At 41.6% G+C, this 25,548-nt stretch overlaps 1 protein-coding gene and 1 non-coding gene across 4 annotated transcripts in view; one reads left to right on the plus strand and one right to left on the minus strand.

Moving 5' to 3' along the window:
* Positions 1-7,022: 7,022 nt before the first annotated feature.
* LOC136386525 (U1 spliceosomal RNA) lies at positions 7,023-7,186 on the minus strand. The gene has a single exon (XR_010747919.1). It is a non-coding gene; the product is annotated as a U1 spliceosomal RNA (small nuclear RNA).
* Positions 7,187-16,548: 9,362 nt separating this feature from the next.
* MBTPS2 (membrane bound transcription factor peptidase, site 2) overlaps positions 16,549-25,548 on the plus strand; it is a 57,588-nt gene continuing 48,588 nt past the window's right edge. For 2 of the 3 annotated variants that reach the window (XM_066356557.1, XM_066356558.1), the window contains exon 1: positions 16,549-16,761. In XM_066356557.1, coding sequence (XP_066212654.1) covers positions 16,687-16,761 — 75 coding nt within the window. In that variant the 5' untranslated portion in view covers positions 16,549-16,686. The remainder of the gene's footprint in view (positions 16,762-25,548) is intronic. The other variant, XM_066356560.1, reaches the window with a different exon arrangement.

Genomic DNA, 25,548 nt, shown 5'->3' on the forward strand with positions numbered 1-25,548 from the left:
TGCTCAACATCATTAATCATTAAGGAAATACAAATTAAAACCACAATGAGATATCACCTCACACCAGTCAGAATGGCGCTCATCACCAAAACAACACAGAATAAGTGCTGGCGAGGATGTGGAGAAAAGGGAACCCTCCTGCACTGCTGGTGGGAATGCAGACTGGTGTAGCCACTGTGGAAAACAGTACGGAGATTCCTCAAGAAATTAGAAATCGAACTGCCTTTTGACCCAGCTATCCCAGTTTTAGGAATATACCCCAAGAACACCATAGCACTGTTTCAAAAGGAGAAATACACCTGCATGTATATGGCAGCATTGTTCACAATAGCGAAGATCTGGAAACAGCCCAAGTGTCTGTCAGTGGATGAGTGGATTAAAAAGCTTTGGTACATATATACTATGGGATACTACTCAGCCATAAGAAATGATGACATCGGATCATTTATAACAACATGGATTGACCTTGATAACATTATACGGAATGAAATAAGTAAATCAGAAAAAACTAAGAACTATATGATTCCATACATAGGTGGGACATAAAAATGAGACTCAGAGACATGGACAAGAGTGTGGGGGTTACGGGGGGGGGAGGATAGGGAAGGGGTTGGAGGAGGGGATGGGCACAAAGAAAACCAGTTAGAAAGTGATGGAAGACAGTTGCACTTTGGGTGATGTGTATGCAGCATAATCAAATGTCAAAATAACCTAGAGATGTTTTCTCTGAACATATGTACCCTGATTTATCAATGTCACCCCATTAAAATTAATTTTAAAAAAGAATAAAATAATTTGTTTGTAAATGATGGTCGAATGAGAGATATAGTGAAAAAGAAGAGAAGAAAAAAAAAGAAAAGAAGAAAAAATACAGTGAAAGATGCAAATTCTATTGTATTAAGTGGAACAAAAACTACATCGAATGGAAATCCGGAGTTGAGGGGAATGCTAATGAGATAAACAGTGAAGTAAAAAGCACACAAAATGCCACAAAGAAAAAATTTGAATCCAAAATAATTTGTTTGTGAATGAGGATCAAATGAGTGGAAAAGTGAAAGAGAAAAGAAGAAACGGAAAAAAAAGGAGAGAGGTTTTTGGAATGTAACCCTCATAGAAAAAAAAAAAAAGAATAGAAAATGTAATACCTATTGGTAATGAAGTTCAAAAGGAAAGAAAAGAATAAATGGGAAGAGGATAAAAAGACCAAGGTAGAAGAATAAAAAATACAAAAAGAAAAAGAAAAAAATGTAAAAAGTTATAAAGACTGTGGATTTTTTCTTGTTTTGAGAGGTTATCTTCTTCCTTTTTCTTCTTTCTCTCTCTTTTTGGCCACTGGCACTGTACCTCAGGTTCTGCCCCTGTGGCACTCTTAGATAGAGATTTGCAGTTGATGTGTCGCTATGGTGATGATATATACTAGGCTTCAGTCCCATTGGTAGGCGGGGCTTGTGAGCATTTGCAGACTTCGACAATGGGAGAGTCTATTTTCCTGGAGCCTCTCCCCCAGTCTCTCCTTCCTGAACCAGCAGCCTGTGGACTCAGCTATGAAGTTGCCGCTGCTACTGCCTGGAGAGCAAGAGGCTCTAAGAGCTGCCAAAACCCCCCTCTATCCCCACTCAATGCAGGGTTCTGGGTAAGGCCTTGCCTGCCCGAGCCACCAGCATAATCAGGCAGGGCTGGGAGCCGATTGCTCCTCAGGTGTCTTTCTTTGAGCCTCCAGGCGTGTCCAGTATGCCTCAGCGCTTCGCGGGACAACTCTCCCCAGACTTTTTGCACTTTGTAACCTGTATTGGCTGGTAGGAGGATGCCCCAGTCACTGCCTGCAGAACAGGAGGTCTTAAAAACTGCCAAGTCCCTCTTCCAGGTCCTTTTAAAGCACAGCCCTGGGTATAAAAGCTCTGCTGACCAGAGCCACCAGCTTAAGCAGGGAGGGGGGTGAGCTGACTTCTAGTCAGGCTCCTTTCTAATGTTCCCCGGGCATGTCTAGTTAAATTTGCCTTAGCGCTCCACGGGTCTGCTCTTCACAGGCTTTTCCCTTGTTGGGAAGCCTACAGCCCAGCCCGGCCAACTTCTTCAGTGTTCTCTGAGGTCTGTTCCATAGGAATGTGTTTTTTACCCTGTATTGGCTGGCAGGAAGTTGCCCCAGCCACTGCCTGCTGAGCAAGAGGCCCTAAGAACTATCAATTCCCTCCTCCAGGTTCTCTTAATTTCATAGACCTGGGAAAGAAGACCTTGTCAGCCATAGCCACTGCCAGTGTAAGCCAGCCGGGCAGTGAGCAGACTGTGGGTTAGGCTCCTTTCAGCAATCCATGGGTCTGCTCTCCATAGGCTGTCTGCAAGCTGCCTGTGCACCCTTCCCCCAGCACTTCCATAGTTTTCTTCCTGGAGAATTTGCTTTGTTAGCCTGTATGGCTGGCAGAGGTGCCCCGTCCAGAGAGATCTGGGCATAAGAAGCCGACTTTTGTGCACTCCCCACACGGTGTTGTTCGAGGAGCAGGGATTATACAGAGACTCTGGCTGCAGCCCACGTAGAAGGCCACTGCTGACAGTTTCTGACCCAGCCCCTCCGTCCTGGAACGCAGGTGCCCATGCCCGAGGTGCTAGGAGGAACCACTCGTACACTGCCCACACCACTGATCTGGAGACGGGGGTAAATAAAGCCCACTCCGCAGGCAAGCCACTCACCCAGCTCTGCTGGGGTTTGCTGCTGGTGTTAGCTCTGCATAGGTTGAGCAGCGGGCACAGTCTCTCCTTGGCTTGAATGTCTCCTAGCCCTCCCTTCCTCTCAGTTCCAAGTGAAAAAAAGTTTCCTCGGGTCAGTGAGGGAGGCGGAATACTCCGTTCTCCGTCCTATTTCCTTCAGAGTGGTTTTTCAGCCACCTTTTCACCCAATCGTACCTTTGTTTGATGTATGTGTATTTCAGATGCTCCTGGGATTGTTTTTCTGTCTCTAGTTGTTGAATTTGTTGAAATTTCAGGGAGAAGTATCAGGAGCCTTCCTCATGGCGCCATTTCTCTGATGTCACTCAAGTTCGCCTCTTTAAGTCTATCTCCTTCTCCCAAATCTGCAACCCGAAAAATCTCGAATAGGATGCAAAAGACAAAATTCCCTTTACTAGAGTTGTATAGAGGGAAATAGAGAGTGCTTAGCCAGTAATGTCTCTTGTCCTATCACATACCTTGAGTTATGCAGTGAATTGAAATTTCCAGGGGAAGATACCACTGAGTAGTAATTTCTTTATAATGATAGTAGGTACCAGTACAAACAGCTGACTCCTTACCTAGAATTTAATATGATTTTATTTTTCTCTTCTTAGCAATATCTACTAGCCCATACCAGGAATTCCATGCAACATGTTTTTTGCTGAAGGTGGAAAAATAAAATTGGAAAGAGGCATGTCTTCTAGAAAATGGCAGAAGAATCAAATTGTAGTTTCCTACGATATTGACAGCACGTGTCACCTTTAAAAGGAACTGGTCATGGGCACAGAACACAGAGTTAATCAATAGCCCTTTCCTGGAATAAGTCCCCAATGCTAAGTTTATAGTTTTCGACCATTTTTTCTCAACCTTAATCTGAGAAATCTGGAGTTCAGCAGTTATAGTCTCAAAGATCTACAGGAACTTATCCTTTTAGAAGAGGCCCGTAGGAGGTAACCAGGGTCTGAGAGCAGGGGAGAATAGGCAGTTATTATTTAATGGGTTCAAAGTTTCTGTTTGGGATGATGAAAAAGTTCTGGAAATAGTGGTGATTGTTACATACCATTGGGAATATACCTAATGCCACTGAATTGTATACTTTAAAATGGTAATTTTTATATTATATATAATTTCCACAGTTAAAAAAAAAAGATACATAGGGACTTCCATTTCCAGCAATATGAAATAATAGCCATCTTGAAAAAAATTTCCTAGGACAAAAATACATAAAATAATGGATTAAATATTTTAAATATTTCATAAATGTATATCTGAAGTAGTAGAAAATGAGGGAAATCTTCAGGGGTTTAAAAAAATTCAGGATGAGAAAATACAAATCCAGAGATGTGAATGACCTTGAAGCCCAAAGTCTCTGGCTTCAGCAAGAGGTCACTGGCTTGGCTGGAGCCCCCCCCCCCCCGTCAAGGCACATATGAGAAGCAATCAGTGAACTAAAATGATACAACTACAAGTTGATGCTTCTCACTCTCTCCTTCTTCTCTCTTTCCTTTCCTGTCTCTATCTCTCTTTCCCTCTCTCTACCTCCCTCCTAAAAATCAATTAAAAAAAGAAGAATCTGCATTGCTTAGCTTTTCTTAGGTTGCACTGTAACAACAAACTCTAAAACAAAGAACTATACATTTTTTTGTGGTTATTTACTTCTACTTAGGCCATAAGCCTTACAAGAAAAAGTATCAGTAGGAAATTCTTCACATCTTTCAAGGGTTAATTAATGGCAGAAAGTCAGTTTGCCACCTGAAAGTTTCATAAGCAGGAAAAATTCCCAAATCCTGGTTAACAGCATTCTTGAAAAATCATCTTCAATTTAGATATGATAAAGAATGTAAGCCTGAATGGTGATGGCACAGTGGATACAGCATTGACCTGGGACACTGTAGAATGAAACTCCGAGGCTGCTGGCTTGAGTTTGGACTCATCCGGCTTGAGTGTAGGCTCGCCAACTTGAGCACAGGATTGCTGGCTTGAGCAAAGGGTCATCAACATGATCACACGGTCACTGGCTTGAGCCCAAAAGGTTGCTGGCTTGAAGTCCAAGGTTGCTGCCTTGAGTCCAAAGTCACTGGCTTGACAAGAGGATACTGGCTCGGCTGGAGCCCCACACCCTCCATCAAGGCACATATGAGAAAGCAATCAGTGAACAACTAAAGTGACACCACTACACATTGATGCTTCTCATCGCTCTCCATTCCTGTCTCCAGCTCTCTCTCTCTCTCTCTCTAAAAAAAAAATAAAAATGAAAGACTTTCAAGTATAAAATTAAAGTGTTAGAGCAAATAAGGTTATCAAAATTATATTTCTGCCTGACCGAATGGTGGCACAGTAGATAGAGCGTTGGACTGGGATGTGGAAGACCCAGGTTCAAGACCCAAAGTTGCCAGCTTGAGCAAGGGCTCATCTGGTTTGAGCAAAAGCTCACCAGCTTGATCCCAAGGTTGCTGGCTCGAGCAAGGGGTTACTCGGTCTGCTGAAGGCCCACGGTCAAGGCACATATGAGAAAGCAATCAATGAACAACTAAGGTGTCTCAACGAAAAACTAATGATTGATGCTTCTCATCTCTCTCCGTTCCTGTCTGTCCCTGTCTATCCCTCTCTCTGACTCTCTCTGTATGTGTAAAAAAAAAAAAAAAAAAAAAAATATTCCCACTTATCAAACTTCAAAAGAATAGACTTTATGAAAAGGTTTTCACAGAGAATTTCTTATAGTTCTATGTCTAGAGAAGCTAAAATTTATTTATTTTTCTATTTTGTGACAGAGAGAGAGAGAGGGACAGACAAGGACAGACATACAGGAAGGGAGAGAGATGAGAAATATCAACTCCTCGCCACGGCACCCTAGTTGTTCACTGATTGCTTTCTCACATGTGCCCTGATCAGGGGGCCACAGCAGACCAAGTGACTGCCTGCTCAAGCCAGTGACCTCGGGCCCAAGCTGGTGAGCCCCACTCAAACCAGATGAGTCCGTGCTCAAGCAGGCGACCTTGGGGTTTCAAACCTGGGTCCTTTGCTTCCCAGTCCGACGCTCTATCCACTGCGCTACCGCCTGGTCAGGCTAGGGAAGCTAAAATTTAAAGAAAAATTTTATTGATATTTCTATAGATCACAAATCAGCATGCTTTTTCTTTGAAGGGCCAGATAATTAATATTTTTAAAAAGAGTTTATTTATTGATTTTAGAGAAGGGGGAAGCAAGAAGTAACAACTTTAGTTTGATTTTAGTTATTCATTGCTTGCTTGTTATATATACCTTGACTGTGCAAACACAAGGTTTCACAGTGGTGACCTCAGCTTTCCAGGTCAATGCTGTATCCACTGCGCCACCACAGGCCAGGCAGATAGTAAATATTTTAGTCTCTGTGGGCCATTAGGTCTCTCTCACAACTACTCAACTCTATTGTTGTGCAAAGCTGCCATGGACAGTGCAAACAAAATAGCATGGCTATGTTCTAATAAATCTTATTTACAAAACAGGCAGAGGGCTGGACTTGACCCTCAGAACATAATTTTACAACTCCTAATACAGACTGTACACTATTTTTAAGAGTTGAAGATGAGTTTTCAGATTTGCTGAAGCTATAAATCCGATTTGTTAAGTTCCTTCTGGAAAATGTGTTATGATAAGACTTCTTGAGTTGTATTCTGCTGTGTACAGAAAGACTATGAAATTACTAAATGTGATACTTTATCTTAGATGTCACACATTTAGATACGCAGGAACAACTACAAATCATTTAAGCTGATGGTATGGTAATTTAATTAGACTCTACTTCTGTTTAATTGCTGAGAGATGTTGAGGTCTCACATGGCTATCAACATAATACATTCTGAGTAAAGAATCATTCATAGGATGGAAAAATCAGTTATTAAACATGACAATTGTTACTGATAATGGAACAAGCATGGTAAAGGCTAAGAATGATTGGGAATCATAAAGATACAATGTTTTATTCATATACTTGTCATTACTATAGTCAGAAAGCAATTATAATTGTCTATAAGCAGAAAGATAGTAGGCTACGTCATCATACTTCAGGCAAAGACAAAAATACATGATGTCCAAAGATTTTGGAATTGCCTTGTCATATGTATATATAACACGATGTTTAAACAAGATGGAATAGCGGCCACTGCATGTTTAAAAGCTATCTTGAACAAAACCACAATAGTAAGCTTCTTTAGGTGAAAACAATATATCTCAACTTATTAAAATTGCTTGCAAAGAAACTACTTTGCTTGCTGGAAACTGAGGAAGAGGTAACCAAACCCATGCTCTCAGACTGCAAGCATTTCTTTTTTTTTTTTCCCTAGGGGAGAGAGCGAATGCAGTTCCCCACTACCACAAGTTATGCAGTCGAATTTCCCACATTTGAGGAAATCGCAGGGGTCAGCACATCCGGAGTGCAATGGATAAGCTTCGCCATGGGAAAACCACCTTCGTGATCATGGTATCTCCCCTGCCAGGCAAGTATTGCAAGCATTTCTTACTAGATGCTCTTAGTATACTCCAGGAAGAAGCCAGTACGGTGTTCATGAAATAAAAATGAAATGCAGACAGAAAAACGAAGACGATTGGTTGCTTGAAAGCCACATTGTTAGAACCATCGGTTTTTGTTTGTTTGTTTTGTTGATTGTTTTTTTTTTTTTTTACAGAGACAGAGAGAGGGATAGATAGGGACAGACAGACAGGAACAGAGAGAGATGAGAAGCATCAATTGTCAGTTTTTCACTGGAACACCTTAGTTGTTCATTGATTGCTTTCTCATATGTGCCTTGACCGCGGGCCTTCAGCAGACCAAGTAACCCCTTGCTCAAGCCAGCGACCTTGGGTCCAAGCTGGTGAGCTTTTTGCTCAAACCAGTTGAGCCTGCGCTCAAGCTGACGACCTCGGGGTCTCGAACCTGAGTCCTTTCGCATCCCAGTCCGACGCTCTATCCACTGCGCCACCGCCTGGTCAGGCAGAACCATCGTTTAAGGAAAAATTTTGTTCATATAACTATGAAAAGAGTAATTGCAGGCAAAACATATTAGGAATAAAAAATATACGTGAGGACAGGGTTGTCCACTCTCTCCACTCTTATTTAATGTGGTGCTAGAAGTTCTGGCCAGAGCAATCAGACAAGACAAAGAAATAAAAGGCATCCATATTGGAAAAGAAGAAGTAAAGGTATCACTTTTTGCTGATGATATGATCCTATACATCGAAAACCCAAAGGACTCCACAAAAAGATTACTAAAAACAATAAACCAATACAGTAAGGTTGCAGGATACAAAATTAACATACAAAAGTCCATAGCCTTTCTATATGCCAACAATGAAATATTAGAAAACGAACTCAAAAAAATAATCCCCTTCACGATTGCAACAACAACAACAAAAATACCTAGGAATAAACATAACAAAGAATGTAAAGGACCTATATAAAGAAAACTACAGCCTGACCTGTGGTGGCGCAGTGGATAAAGTGTTGACCTAGAACACTGAGGTCACCGGTTCAAAACCCTGGGCTTGCCTGGTCAAGGCATATATGGGAGTTGATGCTTCCTGCTCCTCCTCCCTTTCTCTCTCTCTCTCTCTCTCTCTCTCTCTCTCTCTCATTCTAACTCTCCTCTCTAAAATGAATAAATAAATAAAAATTAAAAAAAAAAAAGAAAACTACAAGGCATTGCTAAGAGAAATAGAAAAAGACACAATGAGATGGAAAAATATTCCTTGTTCTTGGATAGGAAGAATAAATATAATTAAAATGGCCATATTACCCAAAGTAATATATCAATTTAGTGCAATTCCCATCAAAATTCCTATGCCATTTTTTAAAGAAATGGAACAAAAAATCATAAGATTTATATGGAACTATAAAAAACCCCGAATAGCCAAAGCAATCCTAAGGAAAAAGAATGAAGCTGGGGGCATTACAATACCTGACTTTAAAATATATTATAGGGCTACAATAATCAAAACTGCATGGTATTGGCAGAAAAATAGACACTCAGACCAATGGAACAGAATAGAAAGCCCAGAAATAAAACCACATATATATGGTCAAATAATCTTTGATAAAGGGGCCAACAACACAAAATGGAAAAAGAAAGCCTCTTCAACAAATGGTGTTGGGAAAACTGGAAAGCCACATGCAAAAGAATGAAACTCGACTACAGCCTGTCCCCGTGTACTAAAATTAATTCAAAATGGATCAAAGACCTAAATATAAGATCTGAAACAATAAAGTACATAGAAGAAGACATAGGTACTAAACTCATGGACCTGGGTTTTAAAGAACATTTTATGAACTTGACTCCAATGGCAAGAGAAGTGAAGGCAAAGATAAATGAATGGGACTACATCAGAATAAAAAGTTTTTCCTCAGCAAGAGAAACTGATATCAAAATAAACAGACAGTCAACTAAATGGGAACTGATATTTTCAAACAACAGCTCAGATAAGGGCCTAATATCCAAAATTTACAAAGAACTCATAAAACTCAATAACAAACAAACAAACAATCCAATAAAAAAATGGGAAGAGGACATGAACAGACACTTCTCCCAGGAAGAAATACAAATGGCCAGCAGATATATGAAAAGATGCTCAGCTTCATTAGTTATTAGAGAAATGCAAATCAAAACTACAATGAGATACCACCTCACCCCTGTTAGATTAGCTATTATCAACAAGACGGGTAATAGCAAATGTTGGAGAGGCTGTGGAGAAAAAGGAACCCTCATACACTGTTGGTGGGAATGTAAAGTAGTACAACCATTATGGAGGAAAGTATGGTGGTTCCTCAAAAAACTGCAAATAGAACTACCTTATGACCCAGCAATCCCTCTACTGGGTATATACCCCAAAACCTCAGAATCATTGATACGTAAAGACACATGTAGCCCCATGTTCATTGCAGCACTGTTCACAGTGGCCAAGACATGGAAACAACCAAAAAGCCCTTCAATAGAAGACTGGATAAAGAAGATGTGGCACATATACACTATGGAATACTACTCAGCCATAAGAAATGATGACATCAGATCATTTACAGCAAAATGGTGGGGTCTTGATAACATTATAAGGAGTGAAATAAGTAAATCAGAAAAAAACAAGAACTACATGATTCCATACATTGGTGGAACATAAAAACGAGACTAAGAGACTTGGACAAGAGAGTGGTGGTTACCAGGGGTGGGGGGAGGGAGGATGCAGGAGGGAGGGAGGGAAAGAGTTAGGGAGAGGGGGAGGGGCACAGAGAAAACTAGATAGAGGGTGACGGAGGACAATCTGACTCTGGGTGAGGGGTATGCAACATAATTTAATGACAAGATAACCTAGACATGTTTTCTTTGAATATATGTACCCTGAATTATTAATGTCATCCCATTAACATTAATAAAAATTTATAAAAAATAAAATATATATATACATGAGGACAACACTTTCAGAAAAGATTCATAAAATATTTTCTTCATCTGATACTAGAAGCTTCCATTTGAGGGACTGCTTCAACAAAACTGAGACAAATTAACTAGAGAGAATATCCAAATTTAATTACATATATATGTTTGGGGACCCCATATACATGAACAAATTAGACACCCCACAAACTTAAGAGTTTCAGGGATAGAAAGGGGAAATGAGGTATATATAGCATGAAATGATTTGTAAATTAGGGCCCAAATTTATTCTAAGGAAGAATACCTTAAACTTTTGGAGTTCAGGCATGTTTTCTGCTGCCGTATTACATCCTCTGTCTTGTCCATTCTGCTGCCACCAGCTGGCATCCACTACTGATACATTCCAGAAACCAGCAGGGTTCAGTTCAGTGTTCTGTTTTGACTGCTGGGTCCCTGCTGAGAACACTAAGTCAGTTGAATAAGTAATTTTTTAGATTTGGAACAGAAAAACACAATCAACTTATTTTCTACATATTTTGGGTAATCAGATAGCCATACAGCATCTGGTACTTGTCCCAGCAAGTGGTCCAGACAAGGATTCAGACTGACAAAAGCGAAGACATTTCAACTCTTTTTTTTTTTCCACGGAGACAGAGAAACAGAGAGAAGGACAGATAGGGACAGACAGACAGGAAGGGAGGAAGATGAGAAGCATCAAAAGTTCTTCATTGTGGCACCTTAGTTGTTCATTGATTGCTTTCTCATATATGCCTTGACTGGGGTGGCCATCACTTGCTCAAGCCTACGGTCAAGCCATCGACCTTGGGCTTCAAGCCAGCGACCTTTGGGATCAAACTAGTGACCATGGGGTGATATCTATGATCCCATGATCAAGCTGGTGAGCCCATACTCAAGCAAGATGAACCTGCACTTCAAGAAAATGAGCCTGCGCTCAAGCTGGTGACCTCAGGGTTTCAAACCTGGGTCCTCTGCGTTCCATATGATGCCCTATCTACTGCCACCTGGTCAGGCTTGACATTCCAATTAAGTTAATACTCTCCTCACAGGGAAGAACAGTATTAAAAACTGAACAGGAATTTTATAGGAGCAAAGGTCAGGACAAATACAACAGTACCAATAGTCTTAATGTAGTTTTAGGCTTTAATAACTTCAGAAGTACAAATTCTACAAACTTACAAAAAACATCACTCAAAAGTAAAAATATTTGAATTTATTTCATGTTTATTTGGTCTTAGAAATTTTTGTACAGTGTTTTTTCATCTTTTTTTCAGTCACTTTTTGCCATCCTAAAATTTTTGGAATTTAAATAAAATTATTCAAAATTCACAAAGTAAGTATGAAAAAGGTTTTTGTTTGTTTGTTCCTTTAAAGGGAGAGGAGGGGAGATAGATAGACCATGCACCCAGACCAGTATCTACCCAGCAACTCTGTCTGGGGCAATGCTTGAATCAACCGAGCTATTTTTAGCACCCGAGGCTGATGCGCTGGACCAGTTGAGCTGTCCTCAGTACTTGGGGCTACACTCGAACCAATGGAGCCACTGGCTATGGAAGGGGAAGAGTGAGAGAAGAAGTAGTGGGAGGGGGAAGAGAAGCAGATGGTCACTTCTCTTGTATACCCTGACTAGGAATTGAACCCAGGACAGAAAGAAATTTAAGTAAACATATGGGTGATACTTTTTATAAGTACGTAGCATTTATACTTTTGAAATTATCAAAGTCTAAAACTACACTAAGACTTTTGTAGTATCTGTAAGTGGAAAACTGTAGAGTTATAGCATGGTTGAATATAAACTCTTATAATTTATACCCAGCTATGTCCAAAATAAATTCAAACATTTTATAATAACACATATACACAAATGTATATAAGAGATGAGTCATAAGGTTTCTTGAAGCTAAAGAGTTCTGGTGCTAAATTATTAAAACTCTAGGATAAGCCTGACCAGGCGGTGGCGCAGTGGATAGAGCGTCGGACTAGGATGCGGAAGGACCCAGGTTCAAGACCCCGAGGTTGCCAGCTTGAGCGTGGGCTCATCTGGCTTGAGCAAAATGCTCACCAGCTTGGACCCAAGGTCGCTGACTTAAGCAAGGGGTTACTCGGTCTGCTGAAGGCCCGCAGTCAAGGCACATATGAGAAAGCAATCAATGAACAACTAAGGTGTCACAACGAAAAACTGATGATTGATGCTTCTCATCTCTCTCCATTCCTGTCTGTCTGTCCCTATCTATCCCTCTCTCTGATTCTCTCTGTCCCTGTAAAAATAAAAAAAATAAAAAATTAAAATAAAAAAGAATCTTTAAAAAAAAAAAAAAACTCTAGGATAAATATGGACAGTGAGGCAAACCAGTAGCAATATCTGCAATATAGGTCTCTAGTATTATACTTTATTTTTACTTTAGAGAGTGTTATGGATGTGAATTTTTATTTGGGATACTTTTCTTAAGATAATATTATGTTCTCAATATTTGTATTAGTATTTTTATTGTTTGTAAGGCCAGTAGCCACGGCCACCATCACAGCCGCCTGGCCTGTAAAGGGTCACATTTGATTTGGACAGACGGTAATGAAACAATGGAGCCAAGAACTGGTGGGCCATTACCTTTTAATCCTAGCTTACACCCTGTGGGAAGAAATACACACAGTGGGAAAACACTTCTCTTTCCATTCAGGGCTCCCAAAGCCACTGACTTATCTGAGTTTCCTAGAATCAAAGGTTTTTAGCTCACCAGCCTTATTCACCTCTATTCCCCATCTCCTTCTCTCTGCACAAACTCTGCACAAACTGGCTTCTCCTTCAGCACCCCGCCATCTTGGCTGCTTCTCCTCTCTTCCACGTGGCCTTTCTCTGCTCTCCTCCAGCATGGGCTCCTCCTAGAACATAATCACTCTTCCCCAGAACAACGTGATGTCTCCTTTTAAAACCTTTTGACGTGGCCCTGGCCGGTTGGCTCAGCGGTAGAGCGTCGGCCTAGCGTGCGGAGGACCCGGGTTCGATTCCCGGCCAGGGCACACAGGAGAAGCGCCCATTTGCTTCTCCACCCCTCCGCTGCACCTTCCTCTCTGTCTCTCTCTTCCCCTCCCGCAGCTGGGGCTCCATTGGAGCAAAAATGGCCCGGGCGCTGGGGATGGCTCTGTGGCCTCTGCCTCAGGCACTAGAGTGGCTCTGGTCGCAACATGGCGACACCCAGGATGGGCAGAGCATCGCCCCCTGGTGGGCAGAGCGTCGCCCCATGGTGGGCGTGCCGGGTGGATCCCGGTCGGGCGCATGCGGGAGTCTGTGACTGTCTCTCCCTGTTTCCAGCTTCAGAAAAATGCAAAAAAAAAAACAAAAACCTTTTGACGTGAAAGCCCTCCCCCAACACACATTAATATAATCACGCCCATCCCAAGCAAGAAGGGCAACTAATATTATCACCAGGGCAACGGGCTTCCACGTGGGTAGCGCCATCTTTAACAAAGTGAGTATAATATATTTTATCTGCCCAACATTGCTGCTTTTACAGAAAAGTTAGACTAACTTTGAAAGACTTGAACATTAAGAGAATGCAGAAAAACACTCCATAAATACTAGTTTTCCTTCCCATTAGAGCTGTCTAGTTCACTGGTTCTCATTCTTGACTGCACAGTGGAATGACCTACAGAGCTTCAAAAAATATGAATGCTTGTGTACTACGCTGAAGTTCTGATTCAATTGCTCTAAACTACAGAACTTTAAAATAAAATTTAAAAGCTCCCTGGTGATCCTAAAGTACAACCAAGGTGGAGACCCACTGTTCCAGTTCAATATGTAATCAGGAATACATCAACATAAAAGTATGTTCAGCTTGTTCAGAGCTACAATTTATTTTTTGGGGTTTTTTGTGTGTTTTTTTTTTTGTGACAGAGACAGAGTCAGAGAGAAGGACAGATAGGGACAGACAGAAAGGCAGAGAGATGAGAAGCATCAATTCTTTGTTGCAGCTCCTTAGTTGTTCATTGATTGCTTTCTCATTTGTGCCTTGACTGGGGGGCGGAGCTACAGCAGACCCAGTGACCCCTTGCTGGAGCCAGTGACCTTGGGCTCAAGCTGGTGAGCTTTGCTCAAACCAGATGAGCTTGCACTCAAGCAAGCTAGCGACCTCAGGGTCTCGAACCTGGGTTCTCTGCATCCCAATCCAACGATCTATCCACCCCGCCACCACATGGTCAGGTGCTACAATTTCTTAACCATACCACCAATTTTAAATTTGGTAATAGAAGAGGTTGAGAGAAGAACCTGATTTAATCAACAATATGAATAAAGCACTGTTGGGGAGTGCAAAGCCAGTAGCCACGGCCACCATCACAGCCGCCTGGCCCAAGGAGGTTCGCATTGGATTCGGAGAGTCGGTAAAGAAACAACGGAGCCAAAAACTGGTGGGCCATCATCTTTAATCCTAGCTTGCACCTGGCAGGCAAGTAAAAATACACACTGGGCTCCAAAACCCACTCATTCAGTGCTCACAAAGCTACTGACTTTATCCAAGTTTCCTAGAATCAAAGGTTTCTAGCTCACCAGACTTACTCACTTCTGATCCCCATCCCTTTCCTTCTCCCTGCACAAACTCTGCACAAACTGGCTTTTCCTTCAGCACTCTGCCATCTTGGCTGCTTCTCCAGGCCTCCTCCACGTGGCTTTTCTCTGCTCTCTGCTCTCTCCTCTAATGCTAATCTCAGGAACTAAGAGAGCAAGCTCCTGTTCTGCTCGCATTTTATAGTGTAGGAATCAAAACCTTTAATCCAATATACAAAATAGGGAAGTCTCTAATACAAAGTCACTTATCTGGGGCATGATGGGATTGGACCACCCCACATCAAAAAGGGTGGGAAAGACTGTCTTAAAACCAAGCCCCAATGCAGAAGTCCCGGATTCGATTCCCGGCTAGGGCACACAGGAGAAGTGCCCATCTGCTTCTCCACCCCTACCCCTCTCCTTCCTCTCTGTCTCTCTCTTCCCCTCCCGCAGCGAGGCTCCATTGGAGCAAAGATGGCCCGGGCGCTGGGGATGGCTCCTTGTCCTCTGCCTCAGGCGCTAGAGAGAGTGGCTCTGGTCGCAACAGAGCGACGCCCTGGAGGGGCACAGCATCACCCCTGGTGGGCGTGCCGGGTGGATCCCGGTCGGGTGCATGTGGGAGTCTGTCTGACTGTCTCTCCCCGTTTCCAGCTTCAGAAAAATATAAAAACAAACAAACAAACAAAAAAAACTAAGCCCCAGGCTACAAGGATCTTGCCTGCCCTCAGCTTGCCCCAACCCACATTAATATCACCTGGGCAACAGGCTTCCATGTGGGCAGCGCATCTTTAACAAAGTGAACATAATATATTTTATCTGCCCAACAGAAAATTCTTTTTCTCTTTTAGATTCTTCTGGCTGGTTTAAGTCAATTGACATGAGACAGAACAGAAGCAAAACAATCAAAAGTTTAATATCCTGTAGTTCCAGGAAAACTGAGTAAATCCCCCAAAATGGCTAAAGTCACCACCTTATGAAGACAAAAAATGTTAGCGATGGGAGGAGGCCAGTTCTGGGAGGTGACCAGGAAAAGCAAAGTAAACAAAGGTAAGGTTGTTATGCAGATTTAAGTCTTTGACTTCCTTGATAAGAGTTTCTAGGGATTTATCCATCCTATTCTTCCTGGTACAGAGAGATACCTTTGCAAATGAAGATTACCTTCATAAATGTAAATGTCTTACAAAAGGGTAACTTCTGCTTGGTTTTCAGAGCTTCTCTTATAGTTTACAATAATATGACAAAAAGAGTCATTTTGGAGTCGCAAATTCTCCTTCCCTATAGCTCTAAAATAGAGTTGGGCAAAAGTAGGTTTACAGTTGTGAGTACACGGAACAGTTTGTTCTTATATTATTATATTATTTTCCATACGCACAACTGTAAACCTGCCTTTGCCCCACCCTGTATTATGTTGAGCAAAATAAACCAGACACAAAAGAGTGCCTATTGTATAGTTCTGTTTACATAAAGAAGGGGAGGCAGAGTTGACCAGCAAGGAAATTCTTGAGATATTCTTTATTTTGATTAGGGTACACTGATAGTGACTAAAACTCATCGAAATGGACAGTTAAGATCTGTATCATTTATGACTTCCCTATATGTAAATTACACTTCAATAAAAAGAATAAAAGTACTGTAACTTAAACCTGGATGCGTATAACAAGGTCTGGGAGGTGGAGATGTTTATTACTTCAGATGATCCCAAACCAGAACTGGAGAGAATGAAGAACAGACAGCAGGGAGGGACAAAGCCTAAGAAATCATTAAAGGGCTGGGAGGCGCCGCCGCCGAACTGATGCTGGGACGACAGCGCCCGAGTGCCCACAAAAATGGGCCCCCGCGTCCATTTCCGGTGCGCACGCGCCCGTCCGTGTTTAAACGGAAAAGCCCGGAGGGAAACGGCGCCGCTGCGAGAAAGGAGCCGGTAGCAGGTTTGTTCCTGTGCAGATGGTGGTGCGGTTGTAGGCACCGCGCGGTCGGCGTTGCGCGGCTCGCAGGGAGGAGGACGCCGGGGCTCGCTTTCCCTCCGCTGCCATGATTCCGGTGTCGCTGGTGGTGGTGGTGGTGGGCGGCTGGACTGCCGTCTACCTGACCGACTTGGTGCTGAAGGTGAGGGCCACGGGTCGACGGCCCAAGCCCGCGGTACCCAGCGCCGGGGCGCAAGGCCCGAGGCCTTTTTTCTTCTCCTACCTCGCGCCTCCCGGGCTGGAAGCTGTGCGGCGGGTGCCCACGTGCGGCCTTCCTCGTGACACCCGGGCCCGTGGAGTAAATTTTGGCGGGCCGCGGGAGGGGTGTGCCGGCCTGCGCAGCAGCCGCAGTGGCTTTGCGGGGCGTTGGACGCCCCGCAGCCTTAGGGTCCGGCCCGGGGGGCGACGGTAGTGGTCTTGGGAGGGCCGGGTCCCTGCTATAATCCGCTGCAGTGCCCAGGGAGGAAAATAACATGTCCGCCTAGGAGGAATGGCGTTGTTTTCCCTCATTATCTTTAAGACCACGACCCTCTAGAGACTGTAGCATTGAATGAATCTAAATCAGGTGATTTAGATTCGTGGTTTCAAACTTTCAAGTACACACGATCATCTTGGGGTTCCGGTTAAAATGCACCTTCTGATTCATCCGGTCTGGGGCGGAGCCTAAGACTATGTTTCTAACCACTTCCCAAGTGTTACCAATGCTGTTTGCTAGTCCACCGCCGATACAGTACTTCAAAGTAGTAGGTACTTAGTATCAGGTAGTTAGTAACTAGTTCTGACTTCTCAGATTCTAATTTGCACCTGCACCCGCTTTTTCACATTAACACACACACAAAACCTCTGGCTGTGTGATCCATTCTCCAGTTATTTGCGAAAGGTAGCCACAGTTATGTCTGACCACATGCTTCAAGCACCCTTTTGGAATTGAATACCGGAGGGTGGGGCTAAGTATATGTATAGAATAAAATCATATAAATTCTCAAATGTTTAATAAAAATTCCAATTTTGAATAGTGACACCATGTTATGAATACCGTTTTAAATAGTTTAGTTTATGTGTTTTAGGTTTAATAGTGAAATGAAATGGTACTTGTGCTTCTTTGTGGCACTTGAACTTGCAAAGTGAAGCGGTTACACAGTGGAGTGAGCAAGGGCTGGGCTCACCCACTTTATAGTGGTTGTGACCTTGTGCAAATCACACTCATCTTTAAGATAGGGGTCATAATAGCAAGGATTTCCTGATATTGTAGAGAAGATTACATTAGTTCATCCACATAAAGACTTGCCATTCTACCTGAGGTTCAAGGACCAGCAGCACTTGTATCATCTGGAAGTTTCTCTCCCTGTACTAGAGAATCAGAATCTGCATGGTCACAGGATCCACCAGGTGCTTCCTCCTGGCTTAGTGCTGAACACGTGGTAAGTGGTACAGACCGCTGATTCTTTGAACAGTGATTTTGTTATGTAGAAAAAACAAAGCCACAGAATTTCTTCATGTTGCATGTGTGACAAAAATTTAAAATAAAAAGAATTTTTCTAAAACCTAGTCTCTGGTCAAGCGTGTAAGGTGATCAGGATGGCACTTTAATTTCAGTAATAGCTCCTGGCTCCCTAAGACAACCATTCCTTGAGCAAAACACCTCGCATTCAGAGTATCTTCCTGGGGAATGCAGAGACCTCAGAGTTTTCAGAGCCTGCACCTTCAGCGCCTCTGTTTCCAACAGGGTTTGCTCTTCCACCCTTGTTTCTTCTAGGTAGGATTTCCTGCTGGTAGGGTATGTCACTCTCCTTTTCCAAGTCTAAGAAAACAAGCAGGTTTCCAAAACTCCATTTGAAGATTAAGAGTAGAGAACATTAATGATCCAAAGTCAAATGGATACCTATATTCAGGCTCAGGTCATTTTTTAATGATTAATAGGGATGAAATATTCTTCTAGAGAGATAGAAGTTTCTCAAATGGATGGACGTGGATGTGACAAAATACTTACTGTACTTTCTGTAACTGAGGTAATAGGGATCAGTGTATGGAAAACAGCCTTACATTGTTTGAAATCCTTGTTCAAGGACTTCAGATTTCCCTAAAGATAAAACTTATTAGGCTGTATATAAGCCACTATCCCACCAGCCCTGAGGAATGTAAGAGAAGTTACTGAAACCAAGATGGCCTTAGGTAAGTTTTATACTTTTACATGATCAGTGTTGGCCTGATTTCTTAGGGTTGTTGCTCAGGAAAGGATAGAACTGATTGCCCTCTGTTGGATTGGTTGGGGTCTTTTTAAAGTATAACACAATACTTCTTTCTATAGTAACAAGGCTTCTAGACCTCTGTCCAGTATGGTTGCCACAAACTGCATCTGGCCATCAAGCATTTGAAATGGGGCTACTCTGAATTGACATGGGCTGTAACTGTAAAGTTGAAACCGGATTTCAAAAGCTTACTGTATAAATAGATTTGTAAATTATTACAACTTTTAAATTTCTTCATTCAATTTATTAGGGGTGACATTGGTTAATAAGAGTATTAGGTTTCAACTATAGATTTCTATGACACATGATCTGTATACTGCAGTGTGTGCCCTCCACCCAAAGTCAAATCATCTTCCGTCACCGTATATTTAGCCCCCTTCATCCTTTACTGTGTCCCCTTCCCTCCGGTGACCACCATACTATAATCTGTGCCTATGAGTTTCAGTTTGATATCCCACATATGAGTGAAATCATACGCTTCTTAGCTTTTTCTGTCTGACTTGTTTGTCTTAAACATAATATTCTCAAAGTCCATCTATGTTGTCGCAAATGACAGTATTTCATCTTTTCTTATGGCCGAGTAGTATGCCATGGTATAGCTCCCACATCTTTATCCAATTACCGATCAAAGGACATTTTTAGTTGAATTTATTGGGGTGACATTGATTAATAAAATACAGGTTTCAGGTCTACAATTCTATAATACATCACCTGTATATTGTATTATGTGTCACCACCCCAAGTCAAGTTTCCTTCCATCACTATTCCCCCTTTCCCCTTTTCTACCTTCCCCCAACACCGCCCCTTTCCCTCTTGTCCCTCTTGTAGTCACCATACTGTTGTCTGTATCTATGAGGTGTTTTTTTTCTCTGCTTAATCCCTCAGACACTTTTGTTTTCATATCTTGGCCACCATGAAGAGTGCAGCAGTGAACATAGGGGTGCATATATCTTTGCAAATGAATGTTTCAAGTGTTTTGGATAGATAGCAGAGGGATTGCTGGATCATATGGTAACGTAATTTATTGAGGAACCACCAGACTGTTCTCCATACTGGCTGCACCAGTTTACATTCCCACCTGCGGTGAATGAGGATTCCTTTTTCTCCACAGCCTCTCCAGCACTTGTTATTACCTGTCTTGTTGCAGCCATTCCAATAGGTGTGAGGTGGTATCTCACTGTAGTTTTGACTTGCATTTCTCTAATAGCTAGAGAAGTTGAGCATCTTTTCATATATTTGTTGACCATGTGTGTGTCTTCTTGGGAGAAGTGTTTTGGTCCTCTGCCCATTTTTTAATTGGATTGTTTGGTGTTGAGTTGTATGAATTATTGATGTGTTTTGAATATTAACCTCTTGAGAGCTATTGTTTGCACATACCATCTCATTTGGTTGGCTGCCTTTTTGTTATCAGTTTCTTTTCCTGTGCAGAAGTTTTTTAGTTTGATATAATCCCGTTTATTTATTTTTGTCTTTATTTTCCTTGCCTTTGGGGTCAAATTCAAAAAATCTTCTCAAAGACCAAGGTCCATGAGGTTAGTATCTATGTTTTATTTTATGTCAATTGTTTCAGATTTTGTATTTTGGTCATTGATCCTTTTGAATTAATTTTTGTATGTGGGGACAAACTAATCTAGTTTCATTCTTTTGCATGTGGCTTTCCAAATTTCCCAGCACTGTTTATTGAAGAGGCTTTCTTTTCTTTTGTGTGTTTTGGCTCCTTTCTTAAAATTTATTTGCACCTATACGTGGCAGTTTTATTTCTAGCTTTCAATTCTGTTCCACTGGTCTGTGTATCTGTTTTTCTGCCAGTACCATGCTGTTTTTTTGTTTGTTTTGTTTTGTTTTGTTTTTTCGTATTTTTCTGAAGTTGGAAACGGGGAGGCAGTCAGACAGACTCCCGCATACGCCCGACCGGGATCCACCCGGCACGCCCACCAGGGGGCGATGCTCTGCCGCAATCAGAGCCATTCTAGTGCCTGAGGCAGAGGCCATGGAGCCATCCTCAGCACCCGGGCAAACTTTGCTCCAATGGAGCCTTGGCTGCGGGGAAGGGAAGAGAGAGACAGAGAGGAAGGAGAAGGGGAGGGGTGGAGAAGCAGATGGGCACTTCTCCTGTGTGCCCTGGCCAGGAATCGAACCCGGGACTCCCGCACGCCAGGCCGACACTCTGCCACTGAGCTAACCGGCCAGGGCCACCATGCTGTTTTGATTATTTCTTTCTTTTTCTTTTTTTTTTGTATTTTTCTGAAGCTGGAAACGGGGAGAGACAGTCAGACAGACTCCCGCATGCGCCGGACCGGGATCCACCCGGCACGCCCACCAGGGGGTGACGCTCTTCCCACCAGGGGGCGATGCTCTGCCGCGCGACCAGAGCCACTCTAGCGCCTGGGGCAGAGGCCAAGGAGCCATCCCCAGCGCCCGGGCCATCTTTGCTCCAATGGAGCCTTGGCTGCGGGAGGGGAAGAGAGAGGCAGAGAGGAGGGAGGGGGGGTGGAGAAGCAAATGGGCGCTTCTCCTATGTGCCCTGGCCGGGAATCGAACCCACGTCCCCCGCACGCCAGGCCGACGCTCTACCGCTGAGCCAACCGGCCAGGGCCTGTTTTGATTATTTTTTTGTAGTACAGTTTGAAGTTAGATAGTGTGATATTTTTCACAGAATTTGTTCTTTTTCACAGAATTGCTTTGGCTATTTGGGGTCTTTTGTGGTTCCATACGAATCTGATGATTTTTTATTCTATTTCTTTAGAAAATGGCATTGGGATTTATGGGGGTTGCATTAAATCTGTATATTGCTTTGGGTAATATGGACATTTTAACTGATAATATGGAGACATTTTAACTGTTGAGAATCTTCTAATTCATGAACACAAAAGATCTTTCCATTTCATTGAATCCTTTCTTTTCTTTTAATGCTTTGTAGTTTTCAGTATATAGGTCCTTCACATCCTTTGTTGAGTTTATTCCTTGGTATTTTATTTTTTATTGAAATTACAAAAGGATTTTTTTTTCATTTCTTTTACTGAAGTTTTATTGTTAGTATGTAGGAATATGGTGGACTTGTACATTGATTTTGTATCCTGCAACTTTACTGTATTTGTTTATTGTTTCTAATAGATAGTTGGTGGAGTCTTCAGGGTTTTGTATATATAGAATCATGTCATCTGAAAAAAGTGACACTTCTTCATTCCCAATTTGGATGCCTTTTCTTTCTTTCCCTTGCCTGATTGCTCTGGCTAGGACTTCCAGTACTATGTTGAATAAGAGTGGAGAGAAGGGCTATTTTTGTCTTGTTCCTGATTTTAGAGGAAAAGCTTTCAGTTTTTCACCATTGAGTATATTAGCTAATGATTTGTCAAATATGGCTTTTATTATATTGAAGTACTTTCCTTCTATGGAGTGTTTTAATCATAAATGGATGTTGTCTTTTATCAGATGTTTTTCCTGCATCTATTGATAAGATCATGTGATTTTTATTCTTTGTTTTGTTAATGTGCTGTATTTTGTTGATCGGTTTGCATATGTTGAAACAGCCTTATGCCCCTGGAATGAACTCTACTTGATTGTGATGTATTATTATTATTGTTGTTGTTATTATTGTGACAGAGACAGAGAGTCAGAGAGAGGGACAGATAGGGACACAGAGACAGGAAGAGAAAGACATGAGAAGCATCACTTCTTCGTTGGAACAACTTAGATGTTTATTGACTACTTTCTTGTATGTGCCTTGACTGGGGGGCTCCAGCAGAGCAAGTGACCCCTTGCTCAAACCAGGGACCATGGAGTCATGTCTATGATCCCATGCTCAAGCCAAATGAGCCTATGCTCAAGCCAGCAACCTCAGGGTGTTTAACCCAGGTCCTCCCTGTCTGAGTCCAACCCCCTATCAACTGCACCACCACCTGGTCAGGCAATGATTATTATTTTTTAAATGTATTGTTCTATTTGCTGGTACTTTTTTGGGATTTTTGCATCTATTTATCAGAGATATCGGTCTGTAGTGTTTTTCTGTGTGAGTTTGTGTTGTCTTTGCCAGGCTTTTAGTATCAGGGTTATGTTTGTCTCATAAAATGTGGTAGGAAGTATTGCCTCTTCTTCAGTTTTTTGAAAGAGTTTGAGAAGGATGGATAAAATCTTCTTTGAATGTTTGGTAGAATTTACTAATGATGCAGTCTAGTCCTGGACTTTTATTTTTTGGGAGGTTTTTGATAGTAGTTTTTATTTTCTCACTGTTGATTGGTCTATTTAGATTTTCCAATTCTTCAAGATTCAGTCTAGGAAGGTTACATTTTTCTAGGAATTTATCCATTTCTTATAGGTTAGTGAATTTGGTGGGATATAGTATTCTATAATCCTTTGTATATCTGTGCTGTCCATGGTAACTTCTCTTTCATTTCTGAATCTGTTTATCAGTCTTTTTTTTGTTCTTATTGTGTTTAGCAAGGGGTTTGTCAATTTTATTAATGTTTTCAAAGAACCAACTCTTTGTGGTATGACATTTTTGTGTAGTCTTTTTGTTCTCTTTTTCATTCAGTTCTGCTCTAATTTTCATTATTTTCTTTCTTCTACTGCCTTTGTGTTGCTTTTGGTATTTCTAGTTCCCTAAGATGCAATGTTAGGTTTTTTACTTGGGATCTTTCATTTCTTGATATAAGCCTGTAATGATATAAACTTCCCTTTGTTACTGCTTTTGCTACATCCCAAAAGTTTTGATAATGTCTTGTTGTCATTCTCATTTGTCATCTTTTGTCCTCACCTTTTATTTCTTCTTTGACCCAGTCATTTTTTAGTAGTATGTTGTTTAATCTCCAAATAATTGTGGGTTTCTTTACTTTTTGCAGTTGATTTCTAATTTCAAAGCATTGTGGTCAAAGAATATGCTTGGTATAATTTTAGTATTTTTGAATTTGTTGAGGCTAGTTTTGTGACCTGACATACTATCTGTTAAGCCTAATCCGGAGGGACCTGAAACATTGAAGACACGAACAAGGTCCATCAATTACACACCAAAGCTTTATTGTCTAGCTTGGCCAAGCAGCGGCAACTCCGACAGAAATCTGAGGAAGAGCGCACTGGCCCTTTGTTCTACCTAGTTTTTATAGTTTTGTAAGTGGGAAGTACAGGAGCAAAAATGGTAATTAAGAGCCCTTTACCACTATTGGTTATAGTCATATGTCCTTTAACTTGATAGGACCATGTTCAATTTGCAAGCCATACATCATTTTGGAGAAAACAAAATTTACAAGCCAACACAATGGTAGAAAGATGTCTCTTTACATATTAAAAGCATTCCTATATTTTCTAGTGTTTATCCACCATCTCTCTGTCCAGAGTCACACGTGTTAACCACACGCATTTACATAGGAGAGGTAGTTTCCGTGGGGACAAATGCCTGCAAATGACTCATTGCTATAAGAAAAGGTTTATTTTGGCTTTTCTCTTCCTGCACCTGGCTAGCCATTCACCCTTTTCCTCACAGGTGTGGTGGAATGTCTGGGAATCCATGTTTTCCTCCCCTTTGCATTTACAATACAATGCCAAGGGCCATCCTGGTTATGCCAATCACAGTACAGAGACTATTTCTCACAATTTCTCTGCACACCTTGACCCAAATTAATAAAATGTTCTTCAAGCCTCTTAAAATATTAATATTAATTTTGTAGTTTTGGGTACCTTACAACACCTGCTGGTGAAGTGGCACAGTAGCTCCTCCGGGCTCCTCACTATCTATCTTTGAGAATGTTCCGTGTACACTGGAAAAGAATGTATAAACTGATGTTCTGGAATGAAGGCTCTGTAAATGTCAATTATGTCCATTTGGTCTAATGTGTAATTTTAGGTTGATATTTCTTTATTGATTTTCTGTTTTGTTAATCTTTCTAGAGCTGTCAGTGGAGTATTTAGATCCCCTGTTATGACTGTGTTTTTGTCAGTCTCTCCCTTTAGTTCTGTTAGTAGTGGCTTTATATATTTTAGTACTCCCTGAGTGCATATATATTGAGAAGTGTTATGTTTTCTAGTGGTAAAATGTCCCCCTTAGCGTTATAAAATGTCCATCTTTCCCTCTTGTTTCCTTTGTTATCTTGAAATCTATTTTATCAGATAGAAGTAGACTGCACCTGCATTTTATGGATGCTATTTCTCTGGAAAATCATTTGCCACCCTCTTACTTTGTATCTATCTGTCTTTGTAACTTAGCTGTGTCTGAAGGCAGCATATGGTTGAGTTTTGTTTTGTTTTTTTGACTCAGTTGGCTCCTCTGTGCCTCTTTGTTTGTGAGTTCAGTGCATTTGCATGTAGAGTGATTATTGATGTATGAGGATTTTCTGTAGACATTTTCTCCTTTGTTTTCTAGTAGCAGTACTATGCCTCTTTTGGTTCTTTTCCTTTGTGTTTCTGTCTGTTGTTTTTGTGTGGTAGAATTCCATACTTTTTTCTTCCTTTTCCTCCTTTTTTAAGTAATGTGTCTTAGTTTTGGGTTTTTGTGTGTGTGGTTATCAGGTTTATGAAAAAGAAAATTTCATATATATAGTAGCCCTTTTTCATTTGAATGTATCTGATCTCCATCCTCTTCTGAAAATTCAGACCTTTACCCCCCCTTTTATGTTTTTGTTGTCACAAATTATTCCTGTTTATGCTGTAAGTTTGTTGGTGTTCTGACTCATAATTTTGTGACCTTTTGT

This window comes from Saccopteryx leptura, chromosome X, assembly GCF_036850995.1.
Source record: "Saccopteryx leptura isolate mSacLep1 chromosome X, mSacLep1_pri_phased_curated, whole genome shotgun sequence".
NCBI classification, from domain to species: Eukaryota; Metazoa; Chordata; class Mammalia; order Chiroptera; family Emballonuridae; genus Saccopteryx; species Saccopteryx leptura.